We start from the raw sequence: 18,430 nt of genomic DNA, 5'->3' as shown, positions 1-18,430 counted from the left end.
CGCGGGTACGAGGATAGCCAAGCTTAAGTGGAAGTGGGCGGGTCACTTGGCTAGAAGGAACGACGGAAGATGGACGAAAGCCGTTACTGACTGGTGGCCAAGAGACACGAAAAGACAAAGAGGCAGACCTGCCGCCCGATGGATTGATGACATTAAGGCCATAATTGGAAACCACTGGACACGACTCGCCAGAGACCGGAAAGAATGGCGCAATAGAAAAGAGGCCTATACTCAGCGTGGGTGCAAACAGGCTGAAATGATAATGAGTAAAACTACTAATTTGTATCTTCCATTGTATCGTCTGTCTTGTATCGCACATCAAATTAAAGAAATTTGTCTTTCGAAGCCGATCTGTAAACTAAACGCTTAAAAATAAAATGAATTTCATTCAGACTTTATTCCTTTATCATTAATTCATGTACAATACAATTAACTTGTGAACTTATTTTACAATTTTATTAAAAATGTATACTCTGTAAAATTCAGCTAAATGGGAATGACACATGTCAACGTTCATGAACTAGCTGATTGGACCTTAGAGGATGGACATAGTCAAAGGATTGGAGATAATCAGTGAATTCAATAAAATATAATATAGATAGACTGAACTGTTATCGTCGAAGTTTTGTAGAAAGGGCAAAAGAACAATTTCGAAAAAGAGAGCATATTTTAGTTTTTCACCACCATTTCAAAATATGTCAGTAATTTTCAGGTAAGTTTTTTGTACTCAATTTTGGTGACAATTTCTTTTTATTTAAATATTTAACAGAAAATCGTCTTGAAGTATTATTTAATATTCGAGTGTGGTAACCTGAAATATTCTTTAATATTCGAGTGTGGTAACCTTAAATATTCTTTAATATTTCACGATGATATTCGAGTAATTATAAAAATTGTCACCAAAATTGAGTACAAAAAACTTAGCTGAAAATTACTGATACAGCACTTAATGACTTCTTGCAATAAGCCGACGATTAGGACACTGCTACAAATTTACATCATCCCAATTTTACCGATCTGTCTTCTAAACCAACAAAATTTTACAGAGTATCACAAGCATTTTAAGCTTGACAATTTGACAGCTCGTATAAAAATATATTAGAATACTATACACCAGTTACAGTTTGGTGGCTCTGGAGCTTAGCAATTTCATCCTTAAACTTAGCTATTGTTTCTTTAGCCAGTCCCAGTTTCTCTTTAAGTTCTGATATCTCCGTGCGTACTTTTGTTTGTGATGATATTATCTTTTCAAGAGTTTTTTCTTTCTTATCTTCAACTGAAAAAAGACAAGTTGTCATAATTGCGGTTCTCAAAACTAAACTAACAACTGAATCATGATATTATCTATCTGCCTGTCCTTCATTCGCAATGTCGCTGCTAGTCAGCCCCAATACATGCTCGTCCTGCACTTATTTTCATGTAATTTTTGTAATACATAAACATATATCAAGTCCCAAAAATTAAACGAAAAATTTTTGTTTTGAGACCCTTACAACAGACACACCCAAAGAACTCTGTAGCCATTGCATAATTCAACGTAGTCACATTGTTTTTCAACATTAATTTACTTTGGCCAATTTTTTGTTGTTTCAGGCTATTTGCTTAGCCAGTTGATTTAAAATTTTTATTAGAAGCAGGATTATTTAATTTTATTCATCCTTATTTTTATTTTTATTTTTGATATTATATGTCCATTTATCAGTAATGAATAGTAACAATTTTACTATTCATTACTGATAACTGTAATTGGCCTATCCAAAAAGTGTTAAACATATGTTAAGACTAGAATTGTATTAATTATGGCTGTTGTTATCCCAAATAAAGGGATGTCAGGACGACGTACCTCCACGCGAACGAATGGCTTCCTTTCCCATGTAATCTTGGATTGCATAGGCAGGGAAGATACGAGCCGGTGCATACTGGGCAACTCCTAGTAAATGCCTGTACTCTGTCCGGGCATTTGCTGGGCGTAGGCTAAAGTGTCGTCACCCAATCCGGAGGTGTTGTGGAGGTGTTGTTGACAGAAGAAAATAACATCAACACTTTAATTTCCTCCTTGGAGAACACATTGGCTGGGATGGGTAGTCCACCCAGCAACAATAATGAGACTTCGGTCACGCCCATGGATACGAACCAGGCGGATCCTTCGGATCCTTTGGTGTCGGAATCCAGCGCTCAGCCACGCATTCGGCTGAGCGGTTCTCGCCGGAAGAGACTGCAGGGCCTAATGAGAACAGGTATGAGCTATGCGGAAGCTCTGCCTGTATCTGAAAAGCCCTGGAGTGAACATCCGGTGCCTAAACCATTTCCACAACCCAAAGCGCAAAAACGGTCAGAGGAGGCGTCACCCCAGAGACACAACAGGAAGGCTCCCAGGACCATGGCGCCAGCTGAAAGCGGGGATTGACCTACTTTTAGCGAAATGGCGGGCTCCCTGCGCGTGGGTATCCGGAATTCGGAACCTATGTCGCAGGAGCAAATGGAACTTGTTGAGCTGTTTCTGGTCCGCACCATTGCGAATACAACATCGCATGGCGAGGGACCAAAGTTCCTGGGCGTCTTCCAAAAGCGAGGCTGGATCCTTGTGACCTGCAGGGACCAAGACAGTGCAGACTGGCTTGAGGGAAAGATCAACAACCTCAAGCCATAGCCGGAAGCTCAGCTATCCACAATTAAGGAAAGCGAGCTTCGTAAGCCCACCACTGCCACCACTTACATTCCAAAAAAGGGGTGTGAGTCGGTGCCAATGGCCGTCAGTCTACTGGGGGCCCAAAATAGAGGTCTCCGCACAGAAGTGTGGACGACTCTCCACACTAGGGAAGATGCGAACGGATGGATAGTCGTGTTCGCTCTTGATGACCCATCTGTGGAGTCTTCGGGCTTCAAATTGCCGGGCATACCTCGGTCTTAAACAGGTTACGTTTAAGATCAAGGGGTGTCCGGAAGGTACAGTCAGCGGCGGCTCCGCGCGGGGTGTTTCGGCTTCGAAACCAGAGTCGGTAACAAGTCCGCTCGAGGAATCGGGGCCGGGAGCCTCAGCGCAGGAGGGCATCTGTCGGAGCCAGAAAAGTCCTTCAGTTCTTCAATGCTGTCAGCCTTGGCTCCGAAATGTAATTAGTGGTGATCACAATAGATCAACGGATGGTCGCAGTGATGAGGGGCTACATGTGCCCCGAATATACGCGATTTAAATCCGGAAATAGTTTCATTTCCTAAAAAATATAAATAAAAATTTATATTCTTTTGAGTTCTGGAATGAAGGTTCGTTTTACCTATCTACCCTCATTTTACATTTCAATGTGTTCTGGGCCACAATAATAAAATGTGTGCTTTCAATACAATAAGAAGTTCCCTTAAAACAAAAGGAATCTAAAAGCAAGGACAATATTAAAGACAGCGAAAAGAACAGAGTAGGAAGAGATTGATATCTTGGTTAATCAAAAAGTGTTTTATAATATTACAAAGTAGTTACTTAAGATAAAACAGGCCATGTGACATTTTCGCAATCCAGGCTTAGAAATACTTCAAAATATACTTACAATCAGTATCATGTGACCAAGTTCCGTTAGTAATAGGCTTCACACTGTTTAGCAAAAGCTGCATGAGCTGCGTAGGTTCTTGGAAAACTATTTCCTCATAAGACTCGCTCACAAGAGCACGACCAACTGTGGGTGGTGCTCCTTCTGCCACTGGTGATTGGAACAACTTTAGGATGTGATAGAGGGTTACCTGAAAAGGTTAACAGAAAACTAAAGCTATCAATTACTAGGTTGTATTGAATATCACAAAAAGAAACAATTTTTTTCTTGCTATCTAATGAAATGTGATCAGAGACCAGGAGAGGATAAAATGTATAATGCTGACAAGTGCAATTCGTGGATAGTTATTTCATTTCTATATTATTCATATGTTAGTCCTCACATTACAATAATAATATATTATATGGGTTCTAGTTCCTTAATGTAAATAAATAAATAAATTTAGAAAAACAACATTGTCAATTTTCTACAATTTTGTTTTTCTATTACCACAATGAAATATATTTATGTTAATTCACACAACATGCTAAACTATAATCTATAATATAATATATCTTTATTGTTTCTCTCACAAAGTCTTAGTATAAATACAAAAACAGCTCTTGCCTTTTGAGTATGAGAAGTTTTTGGAATAAACAGATGTTGAGTGTAATGTTAAATTTTTTAGACAGAAATGGCATCAGAATGCTCACTAGTCTTAACAGGACGTTGTGGCTTGAACAAGAACATGTCAAGTATTGGGCAGAGACAGAGAAAAGAGTGTAGAATCTGCCATGAGGCGGATGAAACTCCTGTTCATCTTCTCACCCTACGCTATCCCCTGATGGGCGTACGAAGCTCCATACCAGGAAGGCATATGGTACAACCAGAGGACATAAAATCTGTCAGTACCTGGAAAGTCCTTTAGTTCTATAATGCCGACGGCCTTGGCTCTGAACTGTAATTAGTAGTGATCACAATAGATTGGTTAGGTTAATGTTTGCAGTAATGAGGGGCTGCATATGCCCCATATGCTCCAAATAATAATAATAACGCACACACTCAACATAGCCCCGCACTAGGGAAACCCTGTGTCGCGGGTGCCATGGACACACACTTAGACAACCACAAATTACACCCAAACTCACGAGAGAAATAAATGTAGGCCATACAAATATATCTCCCGGCCCGGGAATCGAACCCGGGGACCTCTGCGGGGCAGCCCGGCATGGTAACCGTTCAGCCACGGAGGCAGTTAATAATTAAGCCACCCTAATAATAATAATAAAGTATATGTAAGACCTTGTGCTGAGTAAAAACAAACCAGATCAAGAACATCTGCTGAATTTTGTCTCTTTTGTCTTATGGTTGAAAAACACTCACCGGTCTCTCATTAGGATCATGAAAGTAAATCTTAATGACAATCTCAAACTCTCCCCACCCTGTCTCAGTTAGCTCATACGGCGGCTTCGTTACTATGCGATTCGGGTTGGCGTAACTCTCGTGAAGCTTGAAGTGCACTTTTTTTATATACGCGGACATATCTTCATTGGCATACGGTTTCACATACACGGTCCACTGATGAGTATGACCGTCCTCTTCTCGTTTCTTCCCGAAGTACCGAGCGATATTGCCGTACACTATTGGTTTTACTATCACTAGACCCTGGAAAATATCCAAATGCAATTTCACCCCATTCAAAATTGGAGCTACAATGTCGAAACCAGCCTGCTACATCGCACATGCAATGAATATCACTTTAATTTGCCAGTGAATAGCGTTACATATGAAAATTTTAGTGGCAAAGCATATTTAAATGGAATTTAAGGAAAAATGACTACATTAGAGTTTTGCCGGTGTGAGTAAACCGCAACTACAAACGTGTTTTTACCTTCACTCTCCCGCCGGAATCTGGACCGAAGTCGGTCGGCAAACTCATTTCAAGATCCAATTTGGAAGTCAGCTTGGCTTTGGTTAAGTTTAGAACAAAAAACGAATCAAGTTCACTTCACTTTTTATTTTTATGGCTCCATCAATATGAGAACTGATGATTTTGCCAATGTCACAGTTGAAAGAAAAAAAAACGAAACAAAAAAAAAAATTTTCGCTAAGCTCTAATAGGACATTAACCGGTGTTGGTAAGTTGGACTACGGGAGTACTCAGTTGAGAATGTAAAACAAAACAGCAAAACAATATTTATAAATATATGTTATTTAAGTGGATAAATTTACATAGAGTAACAATATGGGGGGAGAACACTAAAGTTAAGAGGTTGTTTATGTTAACGGGGCGGGGGAATTTTGGAGAAAGTAAGTTATAAAGTGGAACAGCAATATTAGGACAATTGAAAAAAATGTGTTCCAAGGTACCGTCTTCTAGGCCGCACTCGCACAGAGAGTGATCTCGAACTCTGATTTTACGCAAAAATACAGGTGTGCAAACATGGCCTAAGCGCAAACGAATAATAGTGGAAGTGATGTTTTTAGGCAAATCGCGACGTTTAAAAAACCAGGGTTTAGTGGGTAGATTTGGTTGGAGATTACCATAGTGTCTACCAACAGTTTGTCGTGATTCCTGCCAAAGGACCGACCAGGAGGCTAGCATTTGGGGTTTAGTCATGGCGAGCAGAACGAACGAATCAAGTTCTGTTGTTAAACAAAAGTCTAACCTAAAATTTGCTTCTGTCACTGTCAGTGAGTATGTTTTTTTCTTGGCTTTACGTATAGGCATTAAGTGGCAATATTCGTTATTTTTTTATTGTAATACTTTGTCTATTCTAATGTCATTTACACATACTGATACTTAAGCTTAAAGTTGTTCATATTTCAATGTTTTTATTAGGCGAGTAAAAACAATGACTACGGTAATTAGGCTGCGGACACCGAAATGGCTACGGTAATTAGAATGAGAACACTGAATGTGAGAATGGCCTACTCATACACGTCACTTCTTGCTACGTGTTGTGGCTGCACTGGCGTTTCGGGGGATGCATTAAAGATGCTACCGATACTTTCGGACGGTTTTACAAAGTCGTAATGTGATCAGTTGTGAGATAATTACGCGATCCAATAAAAGCGTCGCGTCGGTCCAACGATCGCAACTTTCCCCTAGGTATTTTTCAAAGAATGAACGTAAACGTATAACATACGAAATAAAACAGTACTGTTGCGATATCGCATTTTTATTTTAGAAGGCAAGTGAACAATGGTCCAACAAGCTCTTAATTTCCCTTATAGCTAAATACAATAAAAGTTCTGAATAACATTTAGATTTAGACTAACTACCCACTTAATTACATAATTGCTCTTTAGTATAATGAGCACAGATCATATAATTAAGTAAAATCACAACAATAATAAAGTGGACCTCACGGATCGCGTACCTTACTCATACTGAACTAACTAACGTGGAGCCCGCTCTCTCGCTTCTTAATTTGCATTAGGCCGGCGGCGGTGGACGTTCCCTGAAAGTCCACTCACGGAATTTGACATCGATTGTATTACATTTTTTTTGCTTTTTAAAATCTGCGAACATTCATCTATTTTAACACTGAAGGGGAGGGGTCACAATTATGGGAGTTCAAAGCACATATATTTAAGTAGGCATTTCAGCGGCAGAGCCCGAGAAGGTACCAGCAGTGTCAGAGTTAAAATTTATGTTCAGAGCGACCCTGTTCTACGTCGAATAACAGCGGGTCGCCCTCGTCGCCGCAGCGAGAGGCGCGAGAGCTATAACGTGACGACATGCGATGCGGTAGCGTCAGCAGATTGGGCACCAGCGCGCCGCACGGTGTCGCCGGTTCGGAGCGCGCCCGGCCTTTAGCCTGCCCCGCCGAGTGCAGCGGTAAGTAAACGCTGGACTTTCTCGTGCGCTTGGCTCGTTCGGGGCGCTGCAGGGTTGATTCGCGTGACTGCGTGGGGCTGGTGGGGCGCGGGGGCGAGGGGCAGGCGGGAGTCGGAGATGCTTCGCCGCGTAGCAGCCGTCTGAGGGCACGCGCCTCACGCTCGCAAGCCTCGTCCGCGCCCAGCGGTGACCTCGACGGCGGGGAAGAACCTAGCCGAGGTTTACACCCGCCGTCGCAGTACATCTCACAGTCGATCAGCTCCAGCTCGAGGTCGAACGCGGGATCCTGTCGAAATGGCTAGATAAAATAATTGTAACTTTTTTAAATTGTCAAGTTTTATCGAATTGCTAGTTAGAGGTGGAATATTTTCTTTAAATTTAAACGGGACTAATACTGAAGTACCCTCTTTTCAACAAAAAAAGAGCAAAATCGGTTCACAAATAGAGTAACCGCGTAACATACATACAAAAAAAAAATCGAATTGAGAACCTCATCCTTTTTTGAAGTCGGTTAATGAGTAATTCCTTGGTGTCGTACAAGGATACATTGCACGGATACGTCACCAGTGGCTGCACGGGGGAGGTGATGAGGTTGTCGCGGAAGGCGGGTGGCGGGCGCGCGCGCGGGGTAGCATCGGGTGCGGTGCGGGAGCGTGGCGGCGGCGGCGCGGCGGCGTCGCGGTCCGTTAGCGAGGACAGCGAACGTAGCAAGCCCCGCCCGATCCCGTTGCTGCCGCACTCCTCATACCCGCTCGCGCAAGAGTAAGGAGGTGGTATTATTGAATTTGCCTGAAAATACACCGCACTCAACAATCTGTACCACTAGGTCGCCTTGCTTAAATTACTTGTATATTAAACTGGACCGCGCACTAAGTTAATAAAACGAGCCGAGTGAGAGGCTACAAAGTAGTAATGCGTCTCTTTCTAATAGGGTATTCAGTCGTGTGTCAGCCAGCCATATTGTTTTTAACTTTTTAATTTTTACAGAAATATAATATGGATGACCAATACTAATATTATTTCATAATACAAATTATTATACTTATTTGATATGATTACTTCATAAAGATTTCATTGTTGATATATATTTTTTGTTAATAGACTAGACACTACCTAAGATGATTTTATTTAGCATTGGCAACTTGTTAAACAAGGCCTGACCACTACTTCGAGCTATATCACGTGCGTCGGTTTTTTACTTTTACTTAAAATAAACCTTAACATAACCCAATAAGGTGTAAATTTGTATTATTGGTATATCGCGATCCAGTTTATGAAATCGATACTACCTCAGACCGAATTCTAATTTTTCCCGTTGTGTCAAGCTGCAGGGACACTGGCTTTATTTCAAAATTTATATTTTTATAAACGAAACTAAATCTATTTGAAAAATGTATATCATATTCGTTACGTGTTCTATTTATGTCAGTCGATATAAAAAAATCATTGATATAGGTAAAGTACCTATTGAATGCAGCGGTTTTCTTGTAAAATTCCGATGTAAGTTTGTGTCTTTCTTTTCTATCGTGAACATTTTTAGGTATCGTGTTTTTACACCACAAGGTGCGCTGATGAGTACAAACTCATCACTATATATCCTCAATTTTATTATATATTTTTTTCAAAGTGATTGATACAACACTCACTGTTATGCGTAATCAACCAACGCCATTTGAGGTTGTATCGACTGTTAACGACAACAGAGTCAAACACCTCGCGCTCACCTCATTCGCTGCGTTACATATAAAGCTGGAGTTAAGAGATTCTGCAGTACTCGCCGCTGAGAGAGAACCTGAAATGAGATACGTATGAACTTCACTGGTCATCGATACACATCACAATATACAAGAAACCAGTCCAAACTAACAGTAGTGGATAGTGGCGTTAAATTAGGTTAATTCCGAATGGCCTTCGTGTTTTTCATAAACACTTTTTTATTTTTTATTATATTTAGTATTTATCAGTTGGCAGCATTGACTTACAATTAGATAGACGACGGATCTAATACAAAAACCACGAAGAAAATGTCTCAAGTCAACCTATTTAAACGTAGTGACATGTAAAGGAGTATGAAAAAGCTAAAACGTTGAATTTAAATTGTAATGTCATCGCAGTACTGTCTAATTTTGCTTGCTTCGCTGTCAGTCGAACAAACGAAGACTAAAGCGTGAATGACGCTCTGTATACGATTTTAACGCCCTATAAGTTCGGACACTTTTTAGCGCGGACCCGACGTCCATATAATTGTAAGTCAATGGTTGGCAGTTATAAGACAACTATTTAACTTGAAGCGAAGTTTACAAGATTAGATTTATAATACAAAATGCCACGTGCTTCATTTTCTTCAAAAGCAAAGGGTCTATTATACGCAGAAGCAAAGTGATTTAATTCGTAAAGAATTATAATACCTGATGCACCAATTACATAGTTTCGGAAGTAGTGCACCATAAGGTAGGTGCCGGGGGATTTCCCTTCTCCTTCTCCACATGTGATGACCAGGGGATATAGATCAGGTTTCGCTGTGACCTGCCAAGAAATGGACCTTAATCTTCTTCCTCATTTCTAACAATAGTTGTTTCCTAAACATAAAGACATGCAATATAAGAAGCCAGCTGTAATGTTTATTTATATTTTGAAGACCTTGCTAGATCAAGAAATATAGTGTGATTTAATTTTTTTTTCGTGTGTTATGAACGTCTATCTGTATATATAATCAACAATGCTCTTAAACATGTTTGTATGTAATTCTGATCGCGAGGTTTTCAGTTTATGAAGCAACAACAATCATTCACATCGATGACAATAACTTGAAAGCCTAGAAGTACATTTATTCACATTTCTCAAAACCAAACAGTGGTGATAAAAACGAAAAGTGCGGAACATAATAAAAGTGAACTGAAAAATCACAATAAGAATATCACTTCAGAATACGGAGGTGGAGCCGTGTGAAAGGATCCGCAGCGGGAGTACCGCGGCGGGGCGTAGAGGGAGCCAGTCGAGTCGCGGGCAGAGCGAGGACGACGCATGCAGCACACGAATGAGCACATGTAGACGCCGTGACGAGGGTGGTTGCGCTTGATGAACAGGCAGTAGATGCAGCACATCAGAATCCCGCCCAGCGTACCCAGCAGAAACAGCACCGGCCTGATAACAATCACTTTTTCAATCTGTTCAATACAATTTAAATTACGAATAGAATAGTCTTCATCGCCATGTTTAAGACAACCTCGCTGATTGGCTATAGATGGTTACAAAAAAACTTTTATAAGTATATGGCTGGCTCCCAAAGTGGCCTGTGTACAGATCTGTGTGCAGATAGTTCCTACCTAAGCACTTTCATAATATTTTTTTAAGATATTCATAAATTACTTATGAAGTAAACATTTCACAACAAACGAAATACAGAGTTATAAAAAGTTAAGATCTGGTTTTTAACTTATCAAAGTGTGTAAGCATTATGCCAGTAAAGTTGTCAATAACACATTTGAAGTTGATCCATTTGTAAAAAATCCAAATTAGAAACGCAAGGTCAAAAAAAGGGTTCGTGGCTTACGAAACAAAAAACTTTGGAAACCTCAGACGTACATGGTAACTGGGTAGGGCGATCGGCTACTCACCATTGCGTGTACCAAGGGCGGGCATAGGCACGCAGAGCGTCCTCGACGTCGCGGCGCGGTGGAGGGGTTAGAGGGGCACAGCATCCCGAATCACAGCAGGTGAAGTGCGCGGGGCACACGCGCCCGTCGCCGCACGTTGTTGAAGGGGCGCACTATCAACAATCATATCTCACTTGGGTGCGTTAAACAGATATCTCTTTTATTTATTACATATGTGTCATTTATTTGCTAGAAATGTAGTTACAAGAAGGTGTTATTATAATATACTACTATTATTCCTTACTTTTCACCAGGAACAGTCTCATAAATATTATACATTCAATCAATGCAAAATATTCGTCGATTTAATGACAAACAATGCTATTTACATTATAATAAAAACATTTTTGAATAGTTTATTCTGCTGATATCTATTAATAAATGAAATTTTTCATAATTTTTATGAAAGTTTACTATATTTCAATTACAATTAACTTTATCTGACATTAAATAGAACATGTGTAATAAATAAATAAGATACATAAGTATATGTATTAAGTTCAGAATGAGTGCCGACGATTTCGAGCTTAAGTAACAATCAAGGCATACGTGAAAATTTTATCACATCGACCAGAGTAAGAAAAGATAAAAGATTTAAATTCACTGCGAAATTATTTAATTGTAGCCAACAACAGTCAGTGATTTTTAAATCTTGGTTTGTACTGATCAAAGTAAGAACATTTAACAATCATAGACTAATCGTCAGCAACAAGGGCCATCTGAAGATTAACGTGCTCTGGCAAATCGTTAATAGAATACGAACACGAGCAGCCCTAGAATGGTACCCTGCGGTACACTGCGCTCTACAGTTCTTATATTTGATTTTACTTCCTTTTCTGTGTGTGTGTCCATATATGTAATCTGTGTTTCCCGTCAGCGATTTATAGTTATGAGGTTATGACTTTATTAGATCGTATGAAGGTTCTTGCAAACCATACTCATATATCTTGTTCACTAGTAATTTATGTGATACAAAGTCTAAAGCTTTGATCACGTCTGTGAAAACTGCTATATTTGCTAATAGGCAAATTATATTATATTATATTCTATATATACAAACATATTCACGATCAGGCAGATCATGAAAAAATCTTCTTTCTTTTTCTTATTTTTTTTCTCGAGAATTAAAGTAGGTATATCTACATACTTATACTAAAAGTGGTTTCAGTACATCGGCTCCATAAAATAAAGACTTCTAGACAAAAATTATTTAATTATCAAAGGGGCTTTGTGAAAGACAAATGCTTTAGCTTTTTCTTTCTTCAAAAACTTGAAAGGAGCAAAACTCAGGTGCTTTGATGCGCGCCGCGTCTTAAAATCTAAAAGAAAAGACGTTCATCTGCGCAGTTTCAAAACAAAAGACATTCACTTCTACAACCACCTGTTAATTCCCATTTTCCATATCAAAAGATTTACTTAAGAACGCCTGTAGTATTATAAACTACAAGACCATTTGCCCTAACAAACCGGGAATGAGATTAAAATTCAATATTCCCTGTGCTACCAGGTACCTAGGTTTCGCAGCTCGCCCTAGATACTATTTTTAGATAATTCGCGGGATTTCTATCCCGTACTGCGCAGGTCCAAACACCCGATCAATACTCCTTATTGTCAAATAGCCCCGACCTCAGGTCTATGAAACGTAGCTATGTATGAGACCTAGATTCGCTATTTCATATGAATTCAATTTTGCTATTGTCAATAGATAAGAAGTGAATAAGGCTTCGCTATCCTTTGTAATGTCCTAATTGCAACGCAATGGTAATTAAATAAAGACTTTCCATTTTTGACAACGCTTAGCAAAAGTCTAATTAATTAAGAAATTTTCTTGTTAATAATAAAATTATAGATGTAAAACTAATTGCTGACAAAACTGTTCAGTGTTAACAAAAGAAATAAACTATACCTAGACAGATATTTACGAAAGAAACAAAAGACACGAGGCGCCAAAACAAAACGAAAATAATTGTTGACAAGAACACGTATCACACCACACTTAGATATAAAACAATTAAATACAATATCAAGATCACACAAAGAAGGAATATCCACGCAGCTCCTAAGTAGGTAATTGATAAATGACTCACTGGAACAGGCGGTGTGATGATCAGGACTCCGAGAATGGAGAATGCAGTTAGACATAGCAACATGATGAGGGTGACGGGCGTGTTGTACGTCATGGGGCAGGTTTGATCTTCTTCGCAAAGAACGGTAGAGAGCGGTGCAACGGTGCACTTGCACTTGCACCAACGTTGCACCGGGAAATGCTATTTTGGGGCCATCCCGCTGCCTCCTCCATCTATCTCGCCCGTTCTCGCTCGAACTGAGCCTGTGCAGTACGTATTTCGTTTCTATTCTAGGGACAAAGTTACGATATCGTTCCTGTGTAGCGATATTGAACGTTGGGTGGCTGGCTCTACGACGTCCCGTTGCTTTTTTTGTGATTAAAAAAATCTTATATAATCATTACGGCTTACAGAATTACTTAAGTAGTTCACCATTTTACAGCAAAATAACATTTTATTCTAAATGGTAGCGTATTTTGGTCTAGTTAATACTGTAATTCGTACTTGAGCACTTAGCACTATAATAAAACACCACCCGTAAAAACACGACTTTCAGCAACAATACCGCATCAATGACGTCTCGCAATTTCTACACATCGTGTCAGAATACTCCTTCAGTTACAGCCAGTTAAGTTGACCTACTTCCTCCCCCGTGGCTGTAGAAACCTTACGCTAAAATATTGGATTCTATGTCCCACCAAAGGTCTCGTGAAGTTAGGCGAGTGAGAGGAACTATCTTTCGTGACTGTAAAAAGGCCGTAACTTGAACCTCTTCAATGACTTAAAATGATAAACTTTGTTTAGTTGTAATAGTAACAAATATTGAGTAATCATGGTATCTGTGAAACAGAAATCTGTCTATTCGTAGCACATAGAGAGATGTGTAGCGCTGTCGTAGCCATTTATCATACATCTATGGGCGTAGCCACGAACTTTCGTAGTGTAGAATAGTTCGCATGTAAAATATGTGGACTTACTACAAATAATTTTTTCACTTCTCATGCTCTTAAAATTCTATGCTGGGTGTAGGCTGCATAAAATAGAATTTTATGCTCTAGTGCATAAAATAAAAAACCATCACATTAAATATGTCTAATTGTTCTAATTTTACATTCAATTTTAATTAAATAATCGTTTATTTGTAATATTGCTGTTTAATTTCCTCGCAATCGAAGTGAAAAGCAGAGTGTATAACTCGTTCATAAAATCCATTCTACCTTCGACTTAAGTATCCTTAAGTATGGATATACTCGTCTCGGGTAAAATGACGCGTTTTATGCACTTATTGTACAATCTACTATATTTAAATGATGTAAAATAGGTAAAATTTTTCGTCTTAGAAATGCTATTGGACAATATTAACTTAAAAAAGTACTAAAAAACCGACCTCAAAAGTACTTGGAATTACATCTATTTGCCAAGTTTTTTTTGAAATCGGTTACCGGAAAGTGTGCAAACCCGGATTCATCCCCTAGTTCGCCACTATATGGAGCTTGATACCGGAGATAATAAAAATCGGTTCTCACTACTCAATTTTCTATATCTATGCCACTCAAAGTATATTGAGAAAAACGCATTGAATTAGAGAATAGCAAAATCAACCATTAAAATAATTGCTCCTTATAATAAAATTTAGGCGCTATTTATAAATATAACTATAACAGTCACTCTTAGAGGTGGATGATTTTCTTCAAAATTGAATAGGACCACTATGGAGGTGCCCTCTTTCCAACAAAAAAAGAATCCTGAAAATCGGTGCACAAATACCGGAATTGTCGCGTAACATGCATACAAAAAGAAACATACAGTCAAAAAAGAAGTCGAAAAGTTGAGACCTCCACCTTTTTTTGAAGTCGGTTAAAAACCAGTCTGAACGAGCAGCCATCGTTTAGAGCAAGAAATCGTGTAAAAATACATTCAGCTTCGGAAATTGAATCATATGTCAAAATTTTTCTTCAAATGACTTTTTAACAGTATCGAAAGAAAGACAAAACTATACTACAAAAATTCTTTTCTAACAACTCTATAGAAACGGCTATGATAGGGGGCTACATCAACTGAATTTTCTAACTATAATAGTAAGTTCCAAGTCGTTTTTTCATTTAGAGTAATAAGGTTTGACAATTAAATTTTTATTGAATTGATATTCAATTATTTTTTGTGAAATTACTCCACTAGTTTGTTATAATTATTAATACAATTATAATAAAAAAAAAAAAAAAAAAAAAATTGAATATCAATACAATAAAAATTTAATTAATACAGTGAATAGCGACATCTCTCGCCAGGACTGGTAGCTGTAAAGGTACTAACTGGGTGATAAATCTGTAATAGATTTCTCATAGATGGCGCTACGACTAAAAAGTCGTTGAAAGACCAAGTACAAAGACACGACGCAAGCACATAGAAAAATTCGTGAGGTCCGTTGGTTCGTTCCGTGGCTTAGTTGGTATAGCGTCTGGCACGGCATGCAAGAAGACGTCGGTTCGAATCCGACCGGATTTAAGAAATTTTTTCTGAGTGTTTTTTCTGAGTGTTCGATCTTTGTATTAATAAGATTTGACAACATAATGTAAATTTTAAGCCACATATTTTCGCGACGAGCTATTTTACTCCACTTGTTTATCCTTACTCGAACGTTTGCTTTTTTTTTCACGATTTTAGACATATTCCATGGTAAATATATGTTAATATCAGTCACTAAAGTATCCCACTGGCGAAAGCGTGAAACTACACGTTAATTTAGGTCTATGTTTGCTAATACCAGCTGTACATTATGGACATTCACAATCTCGAGCAGGTAGTGCATCGGGACTTAGCGGATTTCCTTGTCACTCGCTGTGACATTTAGAGCCCAGTGTCGGAGTTTCGCAAGTGTCCGTAGTAGTTTAATTTGGTTACAATAAAGCTACGCTGGTAGCACGTAGCATGAAGGCATGCGTCGTAAACAAATGGAAAACAGCTACGAGATTTAGTTTGGTAAATACGAACGTATTTTTGCAATAAGTACGTATATTGTTGCAGATAATTTTCACTTATAGCTTTTATGCTTATCCTAGTCATAGAACTTTACAGGTTTTTTTTATGATACCAAGTGACTGGACGAACAAGTGACTGGACGAACAAGTCGTGCGCCTGGCGGTAAGCGTCACGCCTGTCCATAACAGTTGCAGTGCCACACACAGAGCTTTAAATCGCAAAGATGTGAGGAGCGCTGCCACTGCGCCCGTCACGCTGTGTCCCATGTGGCTGTAATTTTGCCTACCAATTGCCTTACCTTTCAAAACCGGAACGATGGCAGTACTTCACTGGACCAATTCTTTAACAAGGAGCTCTACTTCTGCTAAATATATATACGTACGCTTAACATATAGATAAACTTGTTTCAAAATCAGTCATTCAAAGTTTATTCAATATTTATTCAAGTTAGTTTTTCTGCTGCGTGGGCTTTCCGATTAATAAGTCTTTTCAATTCTTAACAATGTTTCCTAGGTGTACGCTTTCTAATGAAATGTTTTTGTGTTGGTAATTTATTCCTAAGGTTGTCTTTTGATAAGGTTTAAATTGTATTATTTTTGTTTTATTTAAGGTCAGTAAATATTGAATTTGTTCTAGTTGTAATATGTATACATACTCGATGTAAGTATATTATTGTTTATATCAGTCAATGTTGAATAAGGAAATATATTTTAACAACAAAACACATAGAAAAATTTGTAAGGAGGGAATTTTTTCTGAGTGTTCGATCTTTGTATTAATAATTATAACAAACTAGTGGAGAAGTTTCACATAAAAATAATTGAATATCAATTCAATAAAAATTTTAAAATATATTAAATTTTAAACCGCACCACGCACGTTGTCATAAACGATTTTGGCATTGTATTGTCCTTGAGCCACACGGTATCTCGCGGCTGTTAAAATCACCATTTCAAAATTTATAAAAAAAAACACTTAAAATTTTTAAAAATTATTATTCAAATCTTATTTTAATTGCAATAAGTGTTTTTGAAGCCTTTTTAAATGACTTCAAAAAAGGAGGAGTTTCGCAATTCGACTGTATTTTATTAGTTTGTATGCTACGCGATTACTCCACGATTATTTATGAACCGATTTTGAAGATTCTTTTTTCGTTGGAAAGAGGGTACCTCAGTATTGGTCCCATTTAAATTTGAAGAAAATATTCCACCTCTAAGTGTGGCAAACTAGGAGATGAATCCGGTTTCGCGCGCTTTCCGGTATCCGATTCCAAGAACTTTTCAGGTCGTTTTTTTCATATACAAAAGTTAAAAAAAAATGTGTGCACGAACGAAACATGTCAATTTGCATATACGGACATGATTACGAATACGTGTTTTATCTGTGTATTTCTAAAAGTAAGCTAGTGTTGTCGAATTTAGTTTGTATGAGACTATAGTGTTACAACTCGATTTTGCATTTGAGTGCACCTGTTTTTGTAGTAGTGGGTACTACGGTAGTAATAATAAATATCGACTCATCCGAGGAACAGAGTCTGATGTGATTATAGAACGAAAATATGATAAATTTATAATTTCCTTATTTAAAATAAGGCCTATCTATAAGTGTTTCCATAATTTTTATATCTTATTTCGTTTTGGATGTATAAAATCGGACACCGGTCGATCTGATCCACAGTGAAGAACAACGAACGTAATGTATAATGTTCTGAGAATAAGCAGTCTTGCAGATAGGCCTTTGTTCTACGGATGAGTCGATATAATAAAAATTAGCAGAAGTCTTATTTAAGAAATAATACGTATTGTGTCTCCTGTGTTGTATGCTCTAAGGGGACAGGAAATAAGTTTAAGTTGTTCCTTAGCACTTAAAACAATCAGTCGTAAAATTCGCTGCACATATTAATTTATAAAACTAGGACATGGTGATATGGTAATATTTGTTTAGTTTAGATACGTGGGAATGTCGATCAAACTCCGGTGTTCGGTCAAGACTGCTTTTCTGTATTTCATTGATACCCATAACAATTAATTATACCAACTCTACAATATCAATTCAGGATAGGATTATTGAAAAGTATCACCTTAATTATTTTTATCTAATGATTTTATTTACCAGTATTTAAAATAGTGTTAAAAAAATATTCACCAGTCAGTTAGTCGTCACGGGACTTGTAGGGCCCGAAACGTTGGTTTAGTTGAAAAAAAACAAAGATACGCTATTTGAATCCGAAAAAATTGTTTTATTTTCTACAAATGTATAACAATCGCGAAAACTTACGAACTCGACAAAGTGATGGGTCAATCACTTTTATTTGATTTTTTGATTATTATTTGAAGAAAAAAATATTTTTACATTTTAGAAAAACAA

General features: G+C 38.0%; 2 protein-coding genes across 4 annotated transcripts; both read right to left on the bottom strand.

Annotated features, from left to right (window-relative positions):
* Nucleotides 1-951: 951 nt before the first annotated feature.
* On the bottom strand, nucleotides 952-5,484 carry LOC113237562 (YEATS domain-containing protein 4). The gene is made up of 4 exons (XM_026474120.1): nucleotides 5,410-5,484; nucleotides 4,902-5,183; nucleotides 3,540-3,729; nucleotides 952-1,276 (listed from the first exon to the last, which is right to left on the bottom strand). Exons 1-4 carry the CDS (start codon nucleotides 5,455-5,457, stop codon nucleotides 1,107-1,109), a joined length of 690 nt encoding a protein of 229 aa, XP_026329905.1. The 5' UTR covers nucleotides 5,458-5,484; the 3' UTR covers nucleotides 952-1,106.
* Nucleotides 5,485-6,707: 1,223 nt separating this feature from the next.
* Nucleotides 6,708-13,303, bottom strand: LOC113237556. 3 transcript variants are annotated; one of them, XM_026474108.1, is made up of 7 exons: nucleotides 13,106-13,217; nucleotides 10,980-11,131; nucleotides 10,333-10,506; nucleotides 9,771-9,888; nucleotides 9,087-9,154; nucleotides 7,927-8,151; nucleotides 6,708-7,648 (listed from the first exon to the last, which is right to left on the bottom strand). In XM_026474108.1, exons 2-7 carry the CDS (start codon nucleotides 11,061-11,063, stop codon nucleotides 7,166-7,168), a joined length of 1,152 nt encoding a protein of 383 aa, XP_026329893.1. In that variant the 5' UTR covers nucleotides 11,064-11,131; nucleotides 13,106-13,217; the 3' UTR covers nucleotides 6,708-7,165. The 3 variants fall into 3 exon arrangements, with proteins under 3 accessions (XP_026329893.1, XP_026329891.1, XP_026329892.1); XM_026474106.1 differs by having other exon boundaries at nucleotides 6,709-7,648; nucleotides 10,284-10,506; nucleotides 13,106-13,303; XM_026474107.1 differs by having other exon boundaries at nucleotides 6,709-7,648; nucleotides 10,294-10,506.
* Between the last annotated feature and the right edge of the window lie 5,127 nt (nucleotides 13,304-18,430).

This window comes from Hyposmocoma kahamanoa, unplaced genomic scaffold (assembly GCF_003589595.1).
Source record: "Hyposmocoma kahamanoa isolate Upper Pololo Valley unplaced genomic scaffold, ASM358959v1 93, whole genome shotgun sequence".
Taxonomy (NCBI): Eukaryota; Metazoa; Arthropoda; class Insecta; order Lepidoptera; family Cosmopterigidae; genus Hyposmocoma; species Hyposmocoma kahamanoa.
The sequence above is the reverse complement of the archived record's forward strand: the minus strand, read 5'-3'. Positions and strand labels throughout refer to the sequence as shown.